The following is a 22460-nucleotide window of genomic DNA, read 5'->3' as shown; positions in this document are numbered from 1 at the left end:
GACGCGATGTGTGGCGTTTACTCCCGGTATTTTCTGGTGCCCAAGAAATTGGGAGGTGTCAGACCTATTCTGGATCTGTCTGCATTCAATCGGCTGATTGTGACGAGGCGGTTCAGGATGTTGACCGTCAAACACCTGATAAGCTCCGTCAGAGTGGGAGACTGGTTCACCTCCATAGACCTGAAGGATGCGTACTTTCACATCCCGATCTTCCCTCACAGGAAATTCCTTCGCTTCCTCTTTCAGAGTGTAGCATACGAATACCAGAGGCTGCCGTTCGGCTATTCTCTGGCCCCCCGCACATTCACCAAGTGCGTAGAGACCGCGCTGGAGCCTCTACGTCGTCAGGGGATACGAGTTATTTTCTATCTCAACGACATTCTGCTCCTCAGCCGGGTCTCATACCAGGCTGGTGGTGGAATTCCTCACCAGTCTGGGTTTCGCTGTGAACTGGGAGAAGAGTACTCCTCTTCCCAGTCAACAGGTGGAGTACTTGGGCTTGGTTCTAAGCTCAAGGCCCATGAGGGAAACCCTCTCGGAGCGGCAGCGAGTGGCTATTCTCGACGCGCTCAGGGGGCTCCGTCCTGGCAGGACGGTTACGGCGCTGTCCGTGATGCGCCTACTCGGTATGATGGCATCTGCTCACTCTGTGGTCCCTCTTGGCCTCCTCTTCATGAGGAGGATACAGAGGTGGTTTTCCAGTATGAAAATAGACCTGGTGAGAGGCAAGTGGAAATGACTGAAGGTTCCCATGTCAATACTGGGGGATCTCGACCACTGGGGGAGGACTGGTACCCTCACCAGCGGGATCTCCATGGGCAGCAGGCTATCGCACATCACGGTCTTCACCAACGCCTCCCTCACGGGATGGGGGGGACGTGTCGGACCAACGCAGTAGGGGGCAGCTGGACGTGCCATGCTACCCGGTCTGCACTGCATATCAATGTGTTGGAATTGAAGGCGGTCCTTCTGGTCCTCAAGCGGCTCGGCCACCTGGTGGTGGGTGAGCACGTGTTGGTCAGGACGGACAACACAACGACAGCGTCGTATATCAACAGACAGGGTGGAGTACGTGTTCCCCCCCATACATCTGATAGCTCAGCTGTTGGAGCGGATACGTCGGGAGCGCAGGACTTTGATCCTGATCGCGCCAGACCGGGGCACGGCTGTGTGGTTCCCGGTCCTGATCCAGCTCTTGGTAGCCCCGCCGTGGCTACCAAGGAACTTGAACTTGATGGCTTGGTTGTTGAGGGGGTGAGTCTGGAGGGGATGGGTCTTGACCCTTCTGTGGTCGACACCATCCGAAACGTGCATGCTCCCTCCACTATCGCGGTTTATGCGGGTAAGTGGCATACTTTTCATGAGTGGTGTAAGGTGGGGGGCTGGGACCCGGTGTCCTGCCCCCTGGACGCTGTCCTTTCCTTCCTTCAGTCTATTTTGGGTAGACTGTCGGCCTCCACGGTGAGGGTATACGCCGCAGCTATATCCTCTTGTCATGTGGGTTTTGAGGGCGTTACATTGTTCAGCCACCCTCTTGTGAAACATTTTCTGCTTGGCGCTCTGTGTCTCAAGCCGGTGGAATGTTCTCTGTCTCCGAGTTGGGACCTCCAACTGGTCCTCGGCCGGTTGTCGGAGGCCCTGTTTGAGCCTCTTGAGCAGGCGCCGTTGGAACAGCTGTCTTTCAAGACTGCGTTCCTGCTGGCCATCACCTCCGCTAAGCGCATGGGTGAGCTGTGTGCTCTCTCGGTGCGGCCTGAGTGCCTGTCTATTCATGCCAATAGCGGTGCGACTCTGAGGCCTAATCCAGTCTTCGTGCCAAAGAATATCCGGAGCTCTTTTCGCTCCGGGGATATTGTGATTCAGGCGTTTCATCCGCCTCCTCACGCTAGTGGGTTAGAGGCGAGCCTTCATCCGTCGTGTCCTGTCCGTGCTTTGGGGGTTTACCTCAGTCGGACTCGGGATCTCAGGGCTGCCGATAAATTTTTTGTTTGTTACGGTGGCCCTCGCGCTGGTAAGGCACTGTCCAAGCAGCGCCTGTCACATTGGTTGTGTGAGGTCATTGCCCTTTGCTACATGTTGGCTGGACAGGTCCCCCCTGGAGGTGTCAGGGTGCACTCCACTCGTGGAGTGGCGGTGCCGCCTTGTTAGGGGGGGCCTCGGTGGAGGACATCTGTGCTGCGTCCTCCTGGTCGTCCCCGGGTCCCTTTCGTTAAGTTTTACCTCATGGACATGACTAGGGGTTCTGTCTCCCAGGCGGTTCTGAGGTCTGGGACCTCCCCTGCGTCCCGCCTGTCGGTGGGTTAGCAGGGGTCTGTGGGTATGTGCCATGGGGTGATGTGTCACACGTGGTCCCGCCTGTACTGTGCGCGTTTAGGGGTTTCTGGTTCCCTTTTTTTTCGCACTTTGGTGGAGTTGACTGCCTCCCCCCCTTCGCTAGGACGGGCAGGTGGACGGGACTCCCCTCCCCCCTGGTAGTAGGGCTTGCGGGCCCTCAGGGGGTACACTTGTCGGGCCACGCGTCTGCTCTGCCCCATATCTCATTATGGCGAAGAGCGAGACGCGATTGGCCAGTATGATAATATAACGAAAGGTTATCCTATAACCTAGTTATATGAATACTGGCTGAGCGTCTCGCTCTTAGCGCCCTGAGGTCCCTTGGTTGGGTTTTCAGTGTTGGAAACTTTTTCTGAGGAAGGTAGAGTGTGACCATGTCCGGCGTCATATAGTAGGATGCGGGGGCGTGTCCTGGTCACGTGCATGTGAGTGCAATTGTTTGTTCGTGAGCACAGTAGGTGCTAGGAGATAAGAGATATCTCATTATGGCGAAGAGCGAGACGCTCTTATAGGATATAGGCGTTATAGGATATACGTTATAGGATAACCTTTTGTTATTGATTAATCACTTTTGTAGAGCATCAGCATACAACAGGTAGTCCCGGCCGAGCAACCGGTTTGGTCAGGAAGGTGTTCCAGCCAATGTGTTGCTGATATCATATGATTACCATAACGTGTGGGCTGTGGTAACCCGGGCACTGGCCTCAAGCTTCCTTGCTTTCGACGGTTTATTCTCATGTATGTGTACACTGCTTTGAAGAAAACCTTTCAGACACATACCTTACATTCCTATCCGCTGTATAAAAGGAAACACACACCTGTAACTGGAGAGGTGGCGTTCGTCAGAGCCAGACGTTAAAGCAATGAGCAATAGACCCACAACAAAACACTCGTGATGGATCGTCTGTGAGTGAGTGGATGAGTGGTCGCAATTCAGCATGCATAGCCACACACATGTAACTACCATGCATAACATTAACCCTTTCACTGCCGCACTACCAAAACGGTTAACCCTTTCACTGCGACAACACACAGAAGGTTAACCCTTTCACTGCCACACAACAGCCGGTTAACAGCCGGCGACCGTCGGTTGTGTGATAGTAAAGGGTTAACCTTCTGTCGTGTGGCAGTGAAAGGGTTAATTTAGACATTTATAAAAAAAAATTAAAATAAAAAAAAGCAATGCTACAGTAGCATCATCAGGTTTAACCTTGACACATGCAGCATATCCATTTAGTTATTTTTTTTATGTCTAAATAAACTAAGGATGCATATTAATATTTCTGTTAGGGCCAGTAACCGATATTATTATCAATATAATCTGTATAAATAAAACAAATTTCTTTGACAATCTAATTTGTATATATACTGAAACAATGTTAGCCCACAATCCTGTACTGCGTCATTGTCACATGCAAGTAACGTTACCTAAACAAATTTTTTTTTTTAACACACACACACACACACACACACACACACTACGGCAGCTAGACAGAGAAATAATCATCAGCTGTTCACATCGGCCCAGTTTTGCTCATCAGACCGATGCGATCAATACCCTGCGATGACACGTCAAAATGCCGTTATCATTGATAATATCAGGCATGTAATCAGAACATTCTCTTTGTGTGTTTGTGTGCAAAGATGTGGTGGAGCTACGTAAGGCCAAAGAGCTCAATGATCGTCTGGACCAGGAGATCAGAGCTCTGAGGACCAGGGTGCGCTCCATCGACGCTGAGAGACGCTCACTCCAAGAGAAGGTAGCCTGGACACCTAGACACTTATCAGGGACACCAGTAGACCTTTTCAAACATGACAACATAAACATTGAAAATGGGCCCAATTGTATTTCCTGTTGCGGTATTTGCTCATATCAATAGCCAGCAGGACACATAAACGTGGGCATAAGCTGTTCCCTAGCAACGCAATTCCATTGAAAGGGTATACAATAACTACAGAGCTTTATCACTATATTTTAAAGGACACGATTATATAAAATCAGCAAATATCTAACATGCGATCTGAATATGAGCCCTGGGCTGAGAGCCAGAGGTATGACTAGGCATATATTTACCCACATACTCACATGAAGCATAAGGTATTGTAGTCACTCCTGTGTGTGTCTGTGTGTGTCTGTGTGTGATTAAGCACAATGTAATATCACATGACCATCATTTCACAACCATTGAATGAATGAATGAATTGCATTTATATAGTGCTTTTATAGACACTCAAGGTGCTTTACAATGTAGGGTGGAAATGTCCTCCTTCACCACCACTGTGTAGCACCCAACCTTGGGCTATGCAGGCTCAATGGTTGTCATACACTGGCACCAGGCACACATCACACTACACAATGGCTGAAAGGCTCAGGAGATGGGGATTGATATCAGCCAATTAAGGGGGAGGGATGATTAGGTGGCCTTGATGTCTGGGACCTGATTGGGAATTTGGCCAGGAACATCCAGTCATCATAAAACGTAGTACCTGTTGAATAAAAAAAAATTGCGACATGGGGGCCACATCACATCACATCATGTTTCAAGTGTAGCTACTGCTATCAAAGAGGTCTGGTGTGGTGTGGTAAGGTGTGGTGTGGTGTCATATGATGTGACGTGAGGTGATGACGACGGTCATCAGAAGCCATACTGCCCTCTTTGTTTCCTTAAGCTCCGCTGTGCAAGTGACCAGGTAAAATAAAGTCACCGGAAGTGAGTGTAACCAAAATGCATGTGTGCAGTCAAAACAAATATACAACACAGACTAAATACTGTACATTTAGGCTCCAAGCATTCTCTGAAAAGTCCCCACAGGTTAGAAATCAAGCTGTTTGAGGGGATGTAATGCGTTTCTTTTGTGTACTCAAAATGCCAATTGTACTATAATGCAAACAGGAGGACATTTCCCCTAAGGTTTCACCTCATTCAAAAATTGGTTTGTGGCACCAAATCACAGTCGCTGCGTTCTTAATTAATTATGCCTAACCCCACCTCTACCACCACAATTGGTTAAAAAAAATTAAAAAATCCATCTCCATCCATGTAGAATGGTTACAATGCTATCGGTTAAATCACATACACCAAAAACACACAGCGAGGGGGTGGTTCCTATTCATTTAGGTTGACGTGTGTTTGTTCTGTGTGTTTGTACCACTAGGTTCAGTCTCTAGAGAAGGAGGTAGACAGACTGGGAACTGACCTGCAGGACCAGCAGCATCAGAAACCAACACAACAGGTCCTTGAATGAATGAATGAATCAATCAATCAATCAATGAATCAATCAATTAATCAATTAATTAAAACTTTATTTAACAGATTGCAGAATGGGTACAATACAGTACGGCTCAATACACACAATTGTTAACACATTAACTGCCACGCTTCTATTCATCAATGTATGATCACTGCCACCAGTCTAAGCCTATGGAGATGTTTACCTTATTTGCAGGGCTATAACTTTTTAAATTGTATTGCTAAATTGACATTACTATGGCCCATTCAACATCGATTATCTATCGTTCAGGATGTAGTAACGTTATACTTTTTCATACATAGATTCATACGAAAATACCGTCTAGAATATAAATGTTTTTATCGTTTTCTGCAGTAATTCCTAGAACGTGAGTTATAGGCATAAACGCATATATAGATTATCAACTGCCGTTTGTTGCCGATACACGTTATATTAAAAATTTCAACTGTACATGATCCTAAACGTTATGACTGATCATGCGCGGATGAACGGGGGGGGGGGGGGGTCGTTTATAATTCCGTGATCGTCAGTAAATGCTTTATGTAGTATGGGTGATATATTGATCAGAGCAGTTTGCATGAATAATAATAAACACTCACGCTGAAAATGACGTCAGCGTCCTCTTACCGTTCGCCGATGAGATTGGAGGAAAAAGATCCCACTTATTTGACGTGATCTCATAGATCCATTTCCGGTTTGTATAATCATAATAAACACCCAAATCATATCGATTATTGAGTTATGGCAGCAATCCATATACACAATGTGTGTCTAGAGTCCCGCAACAATATGTGAGTGCCGGACGCATTTGCCCGGTGCACCGAGATCACAAGAGATCCATTTCCGGTTGTAACTCGCCGATCATCCACCAGGGGGCAGTATTGAAGCGTTGCAGAGTTGTGCAGGCTCCCACTGCATCAGACCAGGCTCCGTGAGGGCATTCTGAATACCATGGCGAAAAAATTAAATATGATCTCAATAACGTCGTACGCCGTGGAATGGCAGAATTAGCATGACCTTGAAACACGTTGTACGCCGATTTTGGCGCAGGATGTGTTAACGGGATGCAGACCAAAGAAAGACGTTACATACGGTGGGGAGGAGACTGTCTATTAGGAGGGGGTGGGGGGGGGGGGGGGGTTGGATGATGATGATGATGAATTGCAGCCTCCCGTAGGTGGGTTTTGAATGTGGGTAGGGATTCACATATTTGTATGGCTGTGGGTAGGGCGTTCCACATTGTTGTGGCATAATTGCGAAATGTGTTTAGTCCCTTGTTTGTGCCGAATCTGGGTTGCACATGATTTGTGGAACTCCCTCTGGTGTTGTGGGCGTGGTATTCACTGACCTTTGGGAAGTATTTCGACATGTACATGGGTACCTGTGTGGTGTAGTGTATCTTGTAGACCAGGCCCATTGCAAGTTGCTGTACTCTGCTGTCGTCTACTCTAAGCCATCCTAGGTAGTCAAAGTGGGCAGGGGTGAGGTGGGTTCTAGGAGTAAAAGCAGTAAGGAGTAAGGTCAAGCAGTAGTCTGACCAGTTTGTTTTGTGATATTTGTAATCTTGTTTTTAGCGCCTTTGAGGTGCTTTGGTACCATGAGGTGCAAGCATAGTCGTAGTACCCTTTTTTTTTTATCCACTTTTTCTCATAATTTTCAATTTTTTCTCCCATCCCAATTTCGTATTATCCAATTCTTCCCTCCCCTGTCTTGAATGTTGCTAGACTATGCCTCCCACTGGTCGGCTGTAGTGAGGACAGAAGCCTTGCATAACGTGTCCCCTCCGGTACACGAGGAAGCAGCCTGTCGCATCTTTTCACTGCAGCAGCTCGAACTCTCAGTGGCGAGGAGTAACGCATGGGAGGCTCACGCTGCCCCCGATACTTCCTGTTTCTGCTGTGCAGGCGTCACCCAACCGACCTGTAGGAGTCGCTGTCCACAACGTCCAATCCCCACCCACCGGCTTTCCCACCCTCTAACACTTGTTGCCAATTGTGTTAGTATGAACGACCGGCCAGCCGGTAGCAACGCCGAGAGCTGGGCGCGAACCCAGCGTCTCCTGCGTTAGTGGCGAGCGCCTTGCCCACTGCGCCAATCAGCCGCCTGTCGTAGTACCCTTGAATGAGTGCAGGAAAGATTTGCCTCTAGGATGGAACCCATGTATGTCATTTCATCTTTCCTTGTGACAATATTGTCACCCACTGTAACTGAGAAGCCGTCGGTCTTGCTGAGTTTGTTATTTGATCCGAAGAGAATGGACTCTGTTTTACCCAGGTGTAATGATAGTTTGTTATCAGCGAGGCAGGTGCAGATTCTACCGAGTTCTGACCTGAGGGTTTTTTCAACCTGTAACTTGTTGTCAGAGAGCAGCAGGGCTGAGTCGTCCGCGAACAAGAACAAGTTGCAGTCACAAGCTGACAACATGTCATTTGCATAAACAGTAGCGGTCCTAGTATGCTTCCTTGTGGAACACCACAGCTCACTGTGAGGGGGGGGGGGGGGGGATAGAGTACCGTTTACCTCCACCATCTGTTCTCTCCCCTCCAGGTAGAATTGCATCCAGCTCACTGATAGACTATCAAAACCAATTGCTTTTAGCTTGTCAATCAGAATGGAGTGATTGACAGTGTCGAAGGCCTTTTGTAGGTCCAGCATGACCATGCCGCAGTATTTGCCCACGTCCACCTCTTGTTTGATGTGGTCGTTCAAATAGAGAAGGCATGTGTCAGTGGAGTGGGATGTTCTGAAGCCAGTTTGGAATTCGTAGATTAGAATTTTTTCCACAAGGTACTTTTCGACCTGTTCGTAGACTATTTACTGCACAGACGACAGACCCAGGGTCAGCAAACCACTGAGCTTGTTAAAGTAGGTCCCACTGTAAGACTCATGCAACCATTACCTGAGGAGCCTAAAACAACGCGTTCTGCCTTACCCTGTCACCTTATCACCCAGAGTAGTGAATGAATTCATGAACGAATGACCACATAGTGCTTTTCAAGTCATGGGACGCAAAGTGCTTTACAGTGTAGAATCAGAATCAGAAAGGTCTTTATTGCCAAGTAGTTTTCACATACAAGGAATTTAAGTTAAGCACAATAGAATAGAATGATGAAATAAAATATAGGCCAGGGCTGTACAACTGTAAATAAAGAGGTTGAATAAAATAAAATGGGATATAAACTAAATTAAATATAGCACAATAGAATATAGTACAATTATAAGTACAAAATTAAATAGGAATAAGAATAGGGCTGTACAACTGGGCAAGATGTGGTCAAGTATACAAATTAGAATGAAATAACAATACAGTGGGATGGGATAATTAGCAGGGCTGTGCAATTGGGCAGTTCTGTATCGTTAGTGGCTTAGCTTGGCTTCGCCTTCTGCACTATCTCGCGTACGTGCACGCGTACTGAATAAACCACAAATGTACCTCTAATACCAGTATTAGTCTGACCACACCCCTCATCAGCTTACCTTCATAAGCAGGTGTGTGGTCACCTGCTCTCCTCCTTCTCGCTTTCACCACAAGGAAGAGGTGCCTCGGTAGATCCCCACACTTGACACCATGATGGAAGAAATTGGATTAGGAACAGCTTGGGAAACAAGGATACGTTGACATCATATCTTTATTTTCTCTCTCACTATTTTCGAGAAAATACGGCGATATTGTCTTCGTACTGGAGTGTCTAGAAGATGATGATCATTCTACAAACCCTCCACCGGTTTTCGTATTGGGAGCACGCCGCTGCATGCTTCTCAACTGCAGTTCCTTGCTGTGTTTGTTGGGGTGAAACCTGTCAGGCCACAGCTGAACTGTCGGACATGCCGCTGTTGTGAGGAGCGGTGCGTTCCAGGTTGGGTGAGTAGTGTTTGCTGGCGGGCTCCACTTGTCTGTTAGTGCTATGGGGGCTACTAGACAAAGTTTATGGAAACCGGCCCCAGGCTAGGGTCCTTTGTTTAGCCGTCTAGGCGACAGAAGGCCTTGGTCTGGCGACCATTATAGTTTTAACTAGTGGGCCGCGACCATTGACACTGGTGATCCCTGTGTGTTCTGGACGAGTGGATTCTCTCTGTCACCGTGTTAAGACCCCATCTTTCATATCCAAATGAGAGTATTCCTTCACGAGGGGATATGTGCATGTAATGTGCGATAGCGGCAGATTCATGTTCAAAGTCAGCTATACAGGCCAGTTGGTACTGTGCTGATTCCGCCGGACGTGTTAATGTCACCGTTGTGAAGCGGTGTTGACGTCTTGTTTTCTCTTTTCTCTTAAAAAGTGAGGAGGGTTCAGAACGGCGGCCTGTCTGGGTGAGTGTTATGTCATTGTTTACATGTTCATAGCTTACGGTTAGCCGGTCGGTGGCCTGGCGCGGGGTAGCTTAGGCTTCTCGCGCGCCGCCGGGAGCTCGCTCCTGATCGCGTGCGTCGTAGATCGGCGTCTCGCGAGCGGAAGCGATAGCACCAGAACGGTTGGAGCAGCCGTTAGCTTGATGCTATTCTGTTGAACGTGCTTTGATTTTTAACATGTTTTACACTCTTGACCACGACGTCATCTTTGACAGGGGATGTTCGTCAACCCTGCCTGAGCCTAGACGGGGATTGCGTCAACAAAGAGGGCTGTGTTCTACGGTGGCTTATGACTGCACTTCGCTGATCTGCGTTCCGGGCAGGTACGGGGTTGGCCAGACCCTCATAACACGTCTTCTGGTTTTACCTTGCTAAATGTATTGTGAATGACGGTGTTTTTTCCCAAAGCGTGTGTTGTTGCAATGCATTTGAGATACGTTGCGGGTTGTGTGTGAGCTGTTTTTGTCACTGGCAGTAGCTTCTCTGTGCAGGTCGTGATGTATTGATCTGGTTGTTGTGTGAGAAACATCATGGTGTTTATGTGTACCGTGTACTCACTACTAAGGCAACTAACCTATGAAGCTATGCTTGGTGACGAGTGAGTAAAAGAATGTTCTTTCTCAGACTGTAATGACAATGGACAGTGAGTTCACACATTAACAGGTTTTCCTGTTTTAACTGGCCGTATTGAGGGTAAAATAGGAGGATTGTGTTTTTCCCCCCCCGGTTCCCTGGGGACTTTATCACCTCCTATCAGACATGTTGTGCATTAATTGTGTCTTTTGTGTGGTAGGGATACGATGTAACTCTCAGCTTGATTGCTGAGGTTGTGCTAAATCTGCTGGAGAAACTTATTTCCTAAAGGGAAATTGGTTTGGTTGCTGTCATGTGGGCTTAGCAAGGCCTGTGGTCGATACTAATCAAGAATGATGTATTCTCTCATTGTGATGATGATGGGTTGTGTGTGTCATGTGACCTGCAACTGGGTTGTACTGACCACAGAAGCACATGTGTATGTTGGACCGGGGTTCTTAGAGCCCTCTCTATTCTGTGTTTTTCCTTAGTAAAAATCAGATAGCAGGTTAGCTCGTGCGCTGTGTGGAGCTGTGAAACGCTTCATAGGGTTGACTATGACTGTGTCATATTCTCTTTTTGTCGTTACGTCGTATCATGGGTGTGGGGTCGTAAAGGGGTGAACTGGTAACCTTTCCTCTCCCCGTTGTTCTGTCGGTCAGGGGTACACCCCCTGTCCTTCAAGGTTCCCGTCACGTGGCGGTTCGGCACGTTACGGGGGGGGGGGGGGGGGGGGGAGGGAGTTCCTGGTCCCACGGCCTGGTATATTGGGCGTGTGCACCGCAGGAATTCCCCCGCCATAGAGTACGTCACCGTGCGCGTCTCTGTTGGTAGGACTTCCGTGTGCTGTTCAGGTCCATGTGATGGATCTGTTTTCAGGGGGGGTGGTCAGGGCTCCTCCTCACCAAGCGCCTACTCAGGCCTTCTGTGAGTTCGGACTCCTTCTTCCATGTGATCCATGTGAGGAAGCCTCCATCAGAGTACAGAGCCTTCCTCCTCAGATTGTCAAAGTGAGTGGACCCTCTAGAAGGGTCCTTTTCTATTGTATGTATATTCGATTCAATTCGTTTATTGAGTGTGTATGGGTTCGGTGCCTCTTCCCCGGAGGCCCTAAAACCAGTTTTTTACATGGCTCAAGGTGCAATATATTCTTTTCAATCTGTACAGCTCGCGTGGGAAGTCTCTCTGGGGATCCCCGTCTCTTTCCTATGGGAGGGTGGTGGGATGTAAAAATGTGAACATTTTTTACCCCGGCTGTGTAGACTGGGATACATACTGTTGATGCTTCCTTCTTTCTATTCCAGAAGTGTTGGAGTTAGGGAGTGTCACACCCCTCTTGTCGTTCCCCTGGGCGCCTTGGGGATTCAATGGCAGGTCTAAATAGCCTGTTCATTGATGGGGGTGTGTCCCGACGCACGTATAGTGCTAGCTCGCTGTAAACAGGCGATTGACTGGCACGCCTTAGTTGCTTGTGGTTGAAACAGCGTTTTTATAAAGCAACTGAGATGGGGGTTTTTCCTCTTCCGGCGACCACATCCCATGACCTGGGTGGGTTGTCGACGGATCCTCGTTCATGTCTGGGGGATGATGACGGGATGGATCTGAACATATGTAGTGGGGTCTCACGCCCTTGGGGTGGGCCACCAGGCGCGGTTCGTCCCGACGTCTGGGTGGCGCCTTCTTTTCATGTTAAGATCAACACGCATATCTGCCCTTTTCCTGGGGCATGTCGGCGTGGTTAGGGCACGGGACTGGTTCTGGTCACGCTGGTCCAGATCAGTTGAACCCGTTGTCCGCCGGGGATGCAGATCTGCTGTTCTGGTACCCTGAGGGACTTGGGCTTTTTTCAGGGGGAAAAATGCCAGGTCGGTCTGGGTGTCACAGGGTTAAGCGCTATGGAGACCCTGGTTGGGTATGTTTTTACTCAGCACTGTCGTCATGGCTTACAGCCATGCCATTCTGTACGCGCTCGATCTCGTCGGATCTCGGCCGCTACACAGGTTGGTCCTGGTTAGTACTTGGTTGGGAGACCGCCGGGGAATACCAGGTACGGTGTGCTTAGGGGCTGGTTCTCCATTGTTTTTCGCTCCTCTCTCATGCATGGCGAAGAGGGGCCTGTGGGGGTGGTTTTTTGACCTCCTCTGGTGACCCTGTGCTTCCCGTACCGCCAGGCCCGGTCCGAAGTGATGTTTGCGACCCGTAGGCCTGGGTTAACCCTTTTTGGAAACTGAAACACTTGTACTGCGGTATAGCCGGTGTATACCCGCAGGTGTGTTTTGGAGTTTTTTCTTGAGGGGTTATAGGAACAACCACCGCATTGGGTAACACCGAGGTGGTTGGTTCCCTGGTGTGTTGGAGCAGTGTCAACTCCCGGGTTCACCGGTTGAGGGTGCCCCTGCACGTTCATGACGTCTGCCAATCGTGTCAGCCTTCTCTGCCTCGACCCCTCTGGGTGGGGGTTGTTAAATGGAGGCTTGGTCATGCAACACCGCCAGCTTACGCTCCTTCCGCCGGGGCGGCTGTGTTCAGCTGTCCCCTCTGGCGCCTGTCTCGTCCGCAGTCTCCAGGCTAGGGTTAACAGCCTGTTGCCTGGTTTTTCCCCGGTGCGCTGCCTGCTTCCGTTGGTTAACCTTTTTTGTGTGCTTACGGCCATGCTGACTGCCTATTCTGCAGGGTCAGTGTGCCAGGCGGTGTACTATTGGGGGGACGGGGCCCGCTCGGCTTACTGGCCTGGTTGGTTCCGCCTGGGAATACCAGGTGCAGTAACTGAGGGGCCTTTGTCCGAATACGCTGGCGATGTGGGGGGCGGGGCACTACGTGCCCACCTGGTGGGGTCTTGATGCTGGCATCATGGACTTCTCCGGGCCCCCATTCCAGGGAGTCCAGTCCTTTTGGTGGGTCTGGGTCTTCCTTCGTGCTCCGCTGCTACGGCCTTGCCACGGGGTTGGGTTTGCCCTTGACCCCGTGATTCTGGGGGCAGTAACGAGGTTGTTCCTCCGTTCGTTCCCGGGTGGCATGCGGGTTGTGCGTGTGTGTAGTCGTGGGTCAAGCCACGGTCTGCTCACCCTGTGCGTTGAGTTGCTTGAGTGCCTCTTCGCGCGGTCGGGTCCGTCGCCCTCCCGTGACGTCCCTAATAGGGGGGCTACCCTCCATTAGGGGGGGTCGGGGGGGCTCGGCCCTCCCTGTTCTGATGGTTTTGGGGGGCTGTCAGCGGGGTGTATTTGTCAGCCAAGTGGCTCCGCTTGGCCTCCCTTGTGCAGAAGGCGAAGCCAAGCTAAGCCACTAACGATACAGAACGTTAGGTTATGACTATAACCAAGTTCTGTTAGTTAGGGGCGATGCTTGGCTTCGGACGGCCGCTGCAGCCCTTGACCTCACCTTGTGGTGAAAGCTTGGGAAGGAGGAGAGCAGGTGACCACACACCTGCTTATGAAGGTAAGCTGATGAGGGGTGTGGTCAGACTAATACTGGTATTAGAGGTACATTTGTGGTTTATTCAGTACGCGTGCACGTACGCGAGATAGTGCAGAAGGCGAAGCCAAGCATCGCCCCTAACTAACAGAACTTGGTTATAGTCATAACCTAACGTTATGTGCAAAGAGTATGAATCAGCGAAGTATGAACAAGTATGTTTTGATTGTTTATGCAAGTATAATATCGTAGTATATATTATACAATGGCATGCAAATTTCTCGATTCTGATTGGCTGAAACAGTCAAGTTAGACGTGGTTATTTCTTATAACCCCCGCTCGTGATCCCAGAACCCGCCCACGACCGAATTACAATCACTCCGCCGTTGGTGGTTTTAGAAATGAAAGCAAGATGGCGGACAAAAATCTTTATGAATGGATGTGTTGAAAGCGTAATAACGACTAAATCAAAAACTATTCTGTCACGGCGAATGTGTTAGTTTCTTACACAATGTTGGATTATGTAATTGGTGGGTCATGAGTAATTGTGGAACAAAATATAAATAGCAGGAAGTCTGTCGTTAGATGCCATTCGTCAAAAGGACATTAATTTCACTGAATAAAATGTTCAAGCAATCAATCAATCAAACCAATAACACACGCTCACGCGGAGGTGCGCTGTTGTAAGTGAGCGTGGGTTATTGGATTGATTGATTGAAAAATGTATTAATGTCCGCCTTGTTTCGAACTGGTTAAGAACTTCATTCTTGGATGCTTCTATAGAAAGTAGGTTCAAAAAAGAAAGGAAGAGAAGTTGCCTCCCTCTACAGGAGGCAAATTTTTTTTAACCTACTTTCTATAGAAGCAGCTGGGAGGTGCGCTGTTTTAAGTGAGCGTGGGTTATTGAATTGATTGATTGATTGATTGAACATTTTTATTAATGTCCGCCTTGTTTCGAACTGGTTAAGAACTATTAAGAACTTCATTCTTAGATGCTTCTATAGAAAGTAGGTTATATTATCATACTGGCCAATCGCGTCTCGCTCTAGCCATAATGAGATATCTCTTATCTCCAGCACCTACTGTGCTCATGAACAAACAATTGCACTCTCATGCACGTGACAAGGCCACGCCCCTGCGTCCTACTATATGACGCCAGACATGGTCACACTCCCCCTTCCTCTTTTTTTGTTTCCAACATGGACGCTGCAGTGCACTCCATGAACTAGTTGTTATGAAATGCAGAGAGAAATTACACAATGTTGGGTTTTCGCCGGAGATTCACCAGCGCATCGGGCCTGTCCTGGGTTTCCTCGTCTCGTGACAGCGGACCGAGGGACGTCGCGCGGCGGCTAACTGTCGGGCTAGGTCACGCACAGGTAGGGCCTGCGCTGCCAGGCATTAATGCTAGCATTTGTGATACTGCTCGTTGTCCCGTGAGACAGCCGAGTTGTGTATTGGCGCGAGAGGCAGGATATTTGGGAAAACATGGTCGTCATGACTCTGTTTTGGGTGTTTTCCCAGCTATCCTAGTGCGCGCGGCTAATGCTAATGCTACAACGCTGGGTCTCCTTTCTTGTTCCCTGCCGAGGGCTGTCTTTTCTAAAAGGTCTTCCCTCCTCTTAACCATTCATGCTGACGGTCAATCGGTGTCTACTGTTGGGAGTTTTGACGGGGGCTTGTTTACCATTTCATGAGTGGATGGGCTGAGGCCTAGGGCTGGTGTGCTTTTTGTGAATCTATGAATTGTGACTGGTGTTTCTCTGGTCTGCATCCCCTTAACATTTGTGTGTATGGGCTAGCCCATTCTGCAGTGTGTTAGTGGAGTTTTCGTTCATTTATTCATTTACCCCTTCATGGGTGCACACCACAGTGGAGGTTGCTGCATTCCTACTAGTGAGGCAGTGCTTCACTAGTAGTAGTTTTTTGTTGCAGCCACCACTGGTGCTCCGTGCTTCTGAAGCAGGTTGCATCAGTCCTTTGCCTCTGACATGGTGGAACGGTGTCCCGCTGGTGGCTGGTGGGCTATTAAGCCTATACCGCCATGGTATAGAATTAGCAGCGACTAGTAACATTGTTCGAATTGCTGTTTTTTCTGTCAAAAATGGTGTCTGGTGGCGGGGCCTTAGGGCCAGCCGACGTCGAAACATCGTGCAAGGTTTTGAGGTTATTAGCTTTGACCTAGCCGCAAGCTATAACCGCAGGGAGGGCTAGGATGCTGTCAATGCTTGTTTACAGACATTTTGGTTGGATCAGTCTCCCCTTGAAGAGGAGAGAAGTTTTTTCCCTCCTCAGGGCTCCCCTCTCCGCAGAGGTTTTTCCGCAGGAGCGCGGGCGGTATTTGACCTAGGCCCCACACCGCCTCACACTGTGCAGCCAGAGGTGAGGGCGCGGCCTCGCCAGCGGCTGTGGCGAGGCCCTCAACCAGCGGCCATGTTTCCCCCGCCTGAGGTACCCTGGACACAAAGACAACAGGTGATCGCAAGGCCCGCAGCCTTGGCGGCCGAGTGATCGGCTACATTAGATGAGCACGCCCTAAAAAAACGTTGCCGTCTAGCTGTGTCTAGCTCGCTCTCCAGTCACTCCCCCCCCCCCAACACCAGCGGGATAAGGGCTCTGATTTGTTTCCTTTGGCTGCGGGCCGCGTGCCTTCGATGAAGCGCAAGCGGCCCCACGTTTCGCTTCTCATGGGGACAGGGGCTGACACCCAGTTGCTGGCTAGGCCTGGGTCTGTCCGTGAGAATGTTGTGCTGTCAAGCGGCTCCCACACCACACGTGTCTGTTTGGTGAGCCTGGTGTTGTGTCTGTCAACAATAAAGGTTGTCAGCGGGGGAGCTCGAGGCCCTTGGGGTCGCAGCGCGAGTTCCCCCTGCCCCGCCCTCGCCAGGCCGAGTATCACGTTAGTGCCTCCCACGGCCGGAAGACCGGCGGTGGTCTGGCAGGCGCGCGTGATTTGGGTGGTAGTAATATCACTGCAGGGCTACGGTGTGTAGGAACCCACCCTATCGAGCAGTGTGGGGACCTCACGCCTTGCATGTCCAGCTGTAGAACAGTTCCTCAGCAATCCATGCCGGGGAGGTGTTCAGTGGGGGAGCTTTTTGTCACCCTGTGTGATGTCAGCTTCCCCCGTATCAAATCGGCCCTTTCTGTCGGGGTCCCCCCTTGGGTGTGATTGCCTCATTGGTAGTGTCAGGGTCTGATATCCCGACTCCGCGAGACACCCTGCTCGCGCGGTTGGTGGGTCCAGGGTTGGCAACGCACAGCGAGTGGGACCGGGCCGCCTATCTATGGTTCCTCGCGGACCAGCGCCAAGTGGCGGCGGGTGCGCTTGGGATTGTCATCACATATGGCTACAGCAGTGCCATATGTCGAGGTGGATGGAGAGAACGCTGAGGCGGGGACTTGTGTTTACACAACCCCACCCATTTTCAGGTTTGGTACAGACCCTATTGTCGGGGTCAACAGCAGTGACAGCTCTGGCCGACGAGATCCAATCTCTGTGGGCAAAGCAAGCCATCGTCGTGGTCCCAAGGGAGGACGCAATGCGTGGCGTTTCCTCCCGGTATTCTCTGGTGCCCGAGAAATCGGGGGGGGGGGGGGGTGTCAGACCCATACTGGACCTGTCCAGTGGAAGGTTAAGCATTTTTGACCGTCTCCCACCTGTTAGACGCTGTCAGGTGGGGGCCTGGTTCTCCTCCATAGACCTGTAGGATGCATGTTCGCATCCCGATCTTCCATCCTAGGGCTTACCTACGCTTCCTTTGCAGGGCTTAGCGTACGAGTACCAGAGGCTGCCGTTCGGCTATTCTCTGGCTCCCCGCATCTTCACCAAGTGCGTGTAGACCGCACTGGGGCCTCTGCGTCGTCGGGGGTTACGAAGTGTATTCTGCCCTGGACGACGTTCTGGTCCTTGGCCGGTCAGGGTAGATCGCCAGGTCTCATACCAGGCAGGTGGTGTCTCACCAGCCTGGGTTTTGCTGTAGACTGGAAGTAGAGTTCTCCTCTTCCCAGTCAACGGGTGGAGTACTTGGGTTTTTTCTAAGCTCAAGGTCTATATGGGCATCAGTCTCGGAGCGGCGGCGAGTGATTGGGTTCTCGGCGCACTCGGGAGGTTCCGTCCTAGGACGGTTAAGGCGCTGTCCGTGATGTGATGCGCCTGCTGCTGGGGTCCCTCTTGGCCTCCTCTTCATGGGGAGGATGCAGAGGTGGTTTTTTCCGGTATGGAAATGGACCCGGTGTGAGATATATGGAAGCGGCTGAAGGTTCCCATGTCAGTACTGGCGGACCTCGTCTTCTGGGGAGGGTCTGGTGCCCTCACCTGCAGAGTCCCCTTGGGCAGCAGGCTGTCACACATCACGGTCTTCACCGACGCCTCCCTCATGGGATGGGGGGGGACGTGTCGGACCAACGCAGTAGGGGGCAGCTGCCATGCTGCCCGGTCTGCGCTACATTCAATGTGTTGGGATTGAAGGCAGTCCTTCTGGTCCTCAAACGGCCCGACCACCTTGTGGTGGGCAAGCATGTTTTGGTCAGGACGGACAACACGACGTCAGCGTCGTATATTGTCAGACAGGGTGGAGTGGCGGTCGGGCTCTGGCTATGGGCGCTATCCATCTGCTCTGCCTGAGGGCTCTCCACATCCCCGGCAGGGTGAATGTGGGTGCAGGTGTGATGTCGCGGGGCGGTCCTCACCCTGATGAGTGGGGATTACGTCCAGACATAGTCGGGCAGGTCTGGGACCGGTTCCGTGGCCGTTCGGGATTCTGTACGCTTTCCCGCCCTTACACCCGATAGCTCAGCTGTTGGGGCGGGTACGTCGGGAGCGCGGGACTTGGTCCTGGTCGTGCCGGGCCGGGGCTTAGCTGTGTGGTCCCCGGCCCTGATTCAGCTCTGTGTGGCCCCGCCGTGGCCTGTTCCGTTGATTGATTGATTGATTGATTGATTGATTGATTGATTGATTTAAAACTTTATTAACAGATTGCAGAATGGGTACAATACAGTACAGCTCAATACACACAATTGTTAAGGGGATGCAGACCAGAGAAAGACTTTCGTCTCGTTTACATCAGGGTCCCCCATTTTCAATTCATCAGGACATATATGACATACAGATAGACAGTACTGCTACATCTATACATTTATGACATACCAGATTTGCAAATACAGTACTGTTTGTGATACAAAAAGAGTCCAGAAAAGGGAGTATATACATTTGACGTAAAAACTGTACATTGGAGGAGGTTGGGTGGGTAGGAGGGGTTGGGGGGGGGAACACTGTACAACTGTACAAGCAAAACTGTACATTGGAATATTGACAACCATACTAGGTAATTTACTGTACGTTGGGGGGGGAAACACTGTACAAACAAGCAAAACTGTACATTGGAATATTGACAACCATACTAGGTAAATTACTGTACATTGGAGGGGGTTGGGTTAGGACATTTACAGGGGCCAGTTTCGAATTGCAGTCTCTCGTAGGTGTTCTTTGAGAGTGGTTTTGAAAGTGGGTAGTGATTCACATTCCTTTACAGCTTTAGGTAGGGCGTTCCACATTGATGTTGCATAATTGCGAAACGTGTTTAGTCCCTTGTTTGAGCCGAATCTGGGTTTAACATGATTTGTGGAGCTCCCTCTGGTGTTGTGATCGTGGTATTCACTGACCTTTGGAAAGTATTTTGACATGTACATGGGTACCTTGGTTGTGTAGTGTATCTTGTAGACCAGGCCCATTGCAAGTTGCTGTACTCTGTCGTCTACTCTAAGCCATCCTAGGTTGTCAAAGTGGGCAGGGGTGAGGTGGGTTCTAGGAGTAAGGTCAAGCAGTAGTCTGACCAGTTTGTTTTGAGATATTTGTAATTTTGTTTTTAGCGCCTTTGAGGTGCTTTGGTACCATGAGGTGCAAGCATAGTCGTAGTACCCTTGAATGAGTGCTCCTGCCAGAGTCTTCAGGGTATTCTTGTTTACCAGAGAGGAGATCCGGTACAAGAATCGAATTCGTTGGTTGACTTTTTTTATTACATTGGATGCCTTCATCTTTCCTTGTGACAATATTGTCACCCACTGTAACTGAGAAGCCGTCGGTCTTGCTGAGTTTGTTATTTGAACCGAAGAGAATGGACTCTGTTTTGCCCATGTGTAATGATAGTTTGTTATCAGCGAGCCATATGCAGATTTTGCCTAGTTCCGAGCTGAGGGTTTTTTCAACCTGTAACTTGTTCTTGTCAGAGACCAGCAGGGCTGAGTCGTCCGCAAACAGGAACAAGTTGCAGTCACAAGCTGACGACATGTCATTTGCATAAATTAGGAACAGTAGCGGTCCTAGTATGCTTCCTTGTGGAACACCACAGCTCACTGAGGGGGGGGGGGGTAGGGTACCGTTTGCCTCCACCATCTGTTCCCTCCCCTCAAGGTAGGATTGCATCCAGCTCACTGATAGACTATCAAAACCAATGCTTTTAGCTTGTCAATCAGAATGGAGTGATTGACAGTGTCGAAGGCCTTTTGTAGGTCCAGCATGACCATGCCGCAGTATTTGCCCGCGTCCACCTCTTGTTTGATGTGGTCGTTCAAATAGAGAAGGCATGTGTCAGTGGAGTGGGATGTTCTTAAACCAGATTGGAATTCGTAGATTAGATTTTTTTCCGCTAGGTACTTTTCGACCTGTTCGTAGAAAAGATTTTCCATGACTTTCGAGATGGAGGTGAGAATAGAAACAGGGCGGTAGTTGCCTGGGTCTAATTTGCTGCCCTTTTTGTGCAGGGGGGTCACCCTCGCAATTTTGAAGTCCGTGGTCACCGCGGGCCCTCTCTCAGCCATGCGGAACTCTGTTCTGCCTTCCTGTTTGCTGACAGTGTGAATCTGGTGGGGATGCATCTTGACTATTCTGTGGTTAACGCTATCCGGTACGCGCGCGCTCCGTCCTCTACCACGGCTTACGCTGGGGAGTGGCGTATGGTCGAGTGTGGGGGCGGAACGTTGTTCAGCCACCCTCTCGTGGGACGTTCCTGCTTGACGCTCTGCGTCTCAAGCTGGTGGAACGTTCTCTGTCTCCGAGTTGGGACCTCCAACTGGTCCTCGGCCGGTTGTCTGAGGCCCCGTTGAGCCTCTTGAGCAGGCGCCGTTGGAGCAGCTGTCTTCAAGACTACGTTCCTGCTGGCCGTCACCTCCGCTAAGCGTGTGGGTGAGCTGTGTGCTCTCTCGGTGCGGCCTGAGTGCCTGTCTATTTGTGCCAATAGCGGTGCGACTCTGAGGCCTAATCCAGTCTTCAGGCGTTTCATCCGCCTTCTCACGCTAGTGGATTAGAGGCGAGCCTTCATCTGTCGTGTCCTGTCCGTGCTTTGGGGGTTTACCTCAGTCGGACTCGGGATCTCAGGGCTGTCGATCAACTTTTTGTTTGTTACGGTGGCCCTCGCGCTGGTAAGGCACTGTCCAAGCAGCGCGCCCTCTTTCGAAGTCGGTTTATCTTTAGAGCAGGGCGATAGACCACCAGCCCTGATTCCAAACTCTAAGCATAACCGATTTCGAAAGACGGCGACTTCGAAAGAGGGCCTAAGCATAACCAGTTTGAAACAAGGCGGACATTAATAAAATGTTCAATCAATCAATCAATTCAATAACCCACGCTCACTTAAAACAGCGCACTTCCCAGCTGCTTCTATAGAAAGTAGGTTAAAAAAAAGAAGAAAGAGAAGTTGCCTCCCTATAGGAGGCAACTTCTCTTTCTTCTTTTTTTTAACCTACTTTCTATAGCAGCATCTAAGAATGAAGTTCTTAACCGTTCTTAACCAGTTCGAAACAAGGCGGACATTAATCAAATTTGCAATCAATCAATCAAACCAATAACCCACGCTCACTGCATTCTTGCCTTGAAACAGCGCACCTCCGAGCTGCTTCCACGCGGAGGCAACTTCTCTTTTTTTTTTTTACTACTTTTTCTGCAGATGGTTTTGTCAATAAATCTTCAATTAATGTGTGTTTATTGTATAGCAATAAGGTTGGATGAATTTGGCCATTGTATAAAAGCATTACATCACACGACAGAGTGTGTTATAGAAATGAGATCACGCCTATGGGGGTCTAACGACCCTCGGCTGCGCCTCGGGCCTAACAACCACCCAGAGGCGTGATCTCATTTCCATAACCCACTCTGTCTCGTGATGCAATGCTTAAGTAGAGGGCATAACATTCCTAATTGAAACCTTGGCACACAGAGGATGTCGGACCCGCAGCAGGAGGGGAACTCTCTCTGCGCACTGGAGGCCGCCCTGGCCAGGCGAGATACGGAGCGCAAACAACTGATGCAGGACGTCCAGAGGACACTCGGTGGCATCGAGCAGCAGGCGACTCTCACAGAGGACAAGCTCAACCTCCAAAGAGAGGTGACCCGGCTATACAGCAGCTTTACTATCACTAGTGTGATTGTGGTTAACCTTCTGTAGTGTGGTAGTGAAAGGGTTAACCCTGTGCCGTGTGGCAGTGAAATGTTTAACCTTCTGTATTGTCGCAGTGAAAGGGTTAACCATGTGGTAGTGTGGTA

The 22460-nt window shown here is 50.0% G+C and overlaps 1 protein-coding gene across 1 annotated transcript in view; it reads left to right on the top strand.

Moving 5' to 3' along the window:
• LOC311231261 (uncharacterized protein) overlaps positions 1–22460 on the top strand; it is an 89485-nt gene that overhangs the window by 50133 nt on the left and 16892 nt on the right. Inside the window, exons 8-10 of the mRNA XM_084317814.1 lie at positions 3979–4094; positions 5491–5568; positions 22135–22302. Of these exons, the coding sequence (XP_084173940.1) occupies positions 3979–4094; positions 5491–5568; positions 22135–22302 (362 nt within the window). The remainder of the gene's footprint in view (positions 1–3978; positions 4095–5490; positions 5569–22134; positions 22303–22460) is intronic.

This window comes from Notolepis coatsorum (assembly GCF_963971535.1).
Source record: "Notolepis coatsorum genome assembly, chromosome: 6".
Lineage (NCBI taxonomy): Eukaryota > Metazoa > Chordata > Actinopteri > Aulopiformes > Paralepididae > Notolepis > Notolepis coatsorum.
The sequence above is the reverse complement of the archived record's forward strand: the minus strand, read 5'-3'. Positions and strand labels throughout refer to the sequence as shown.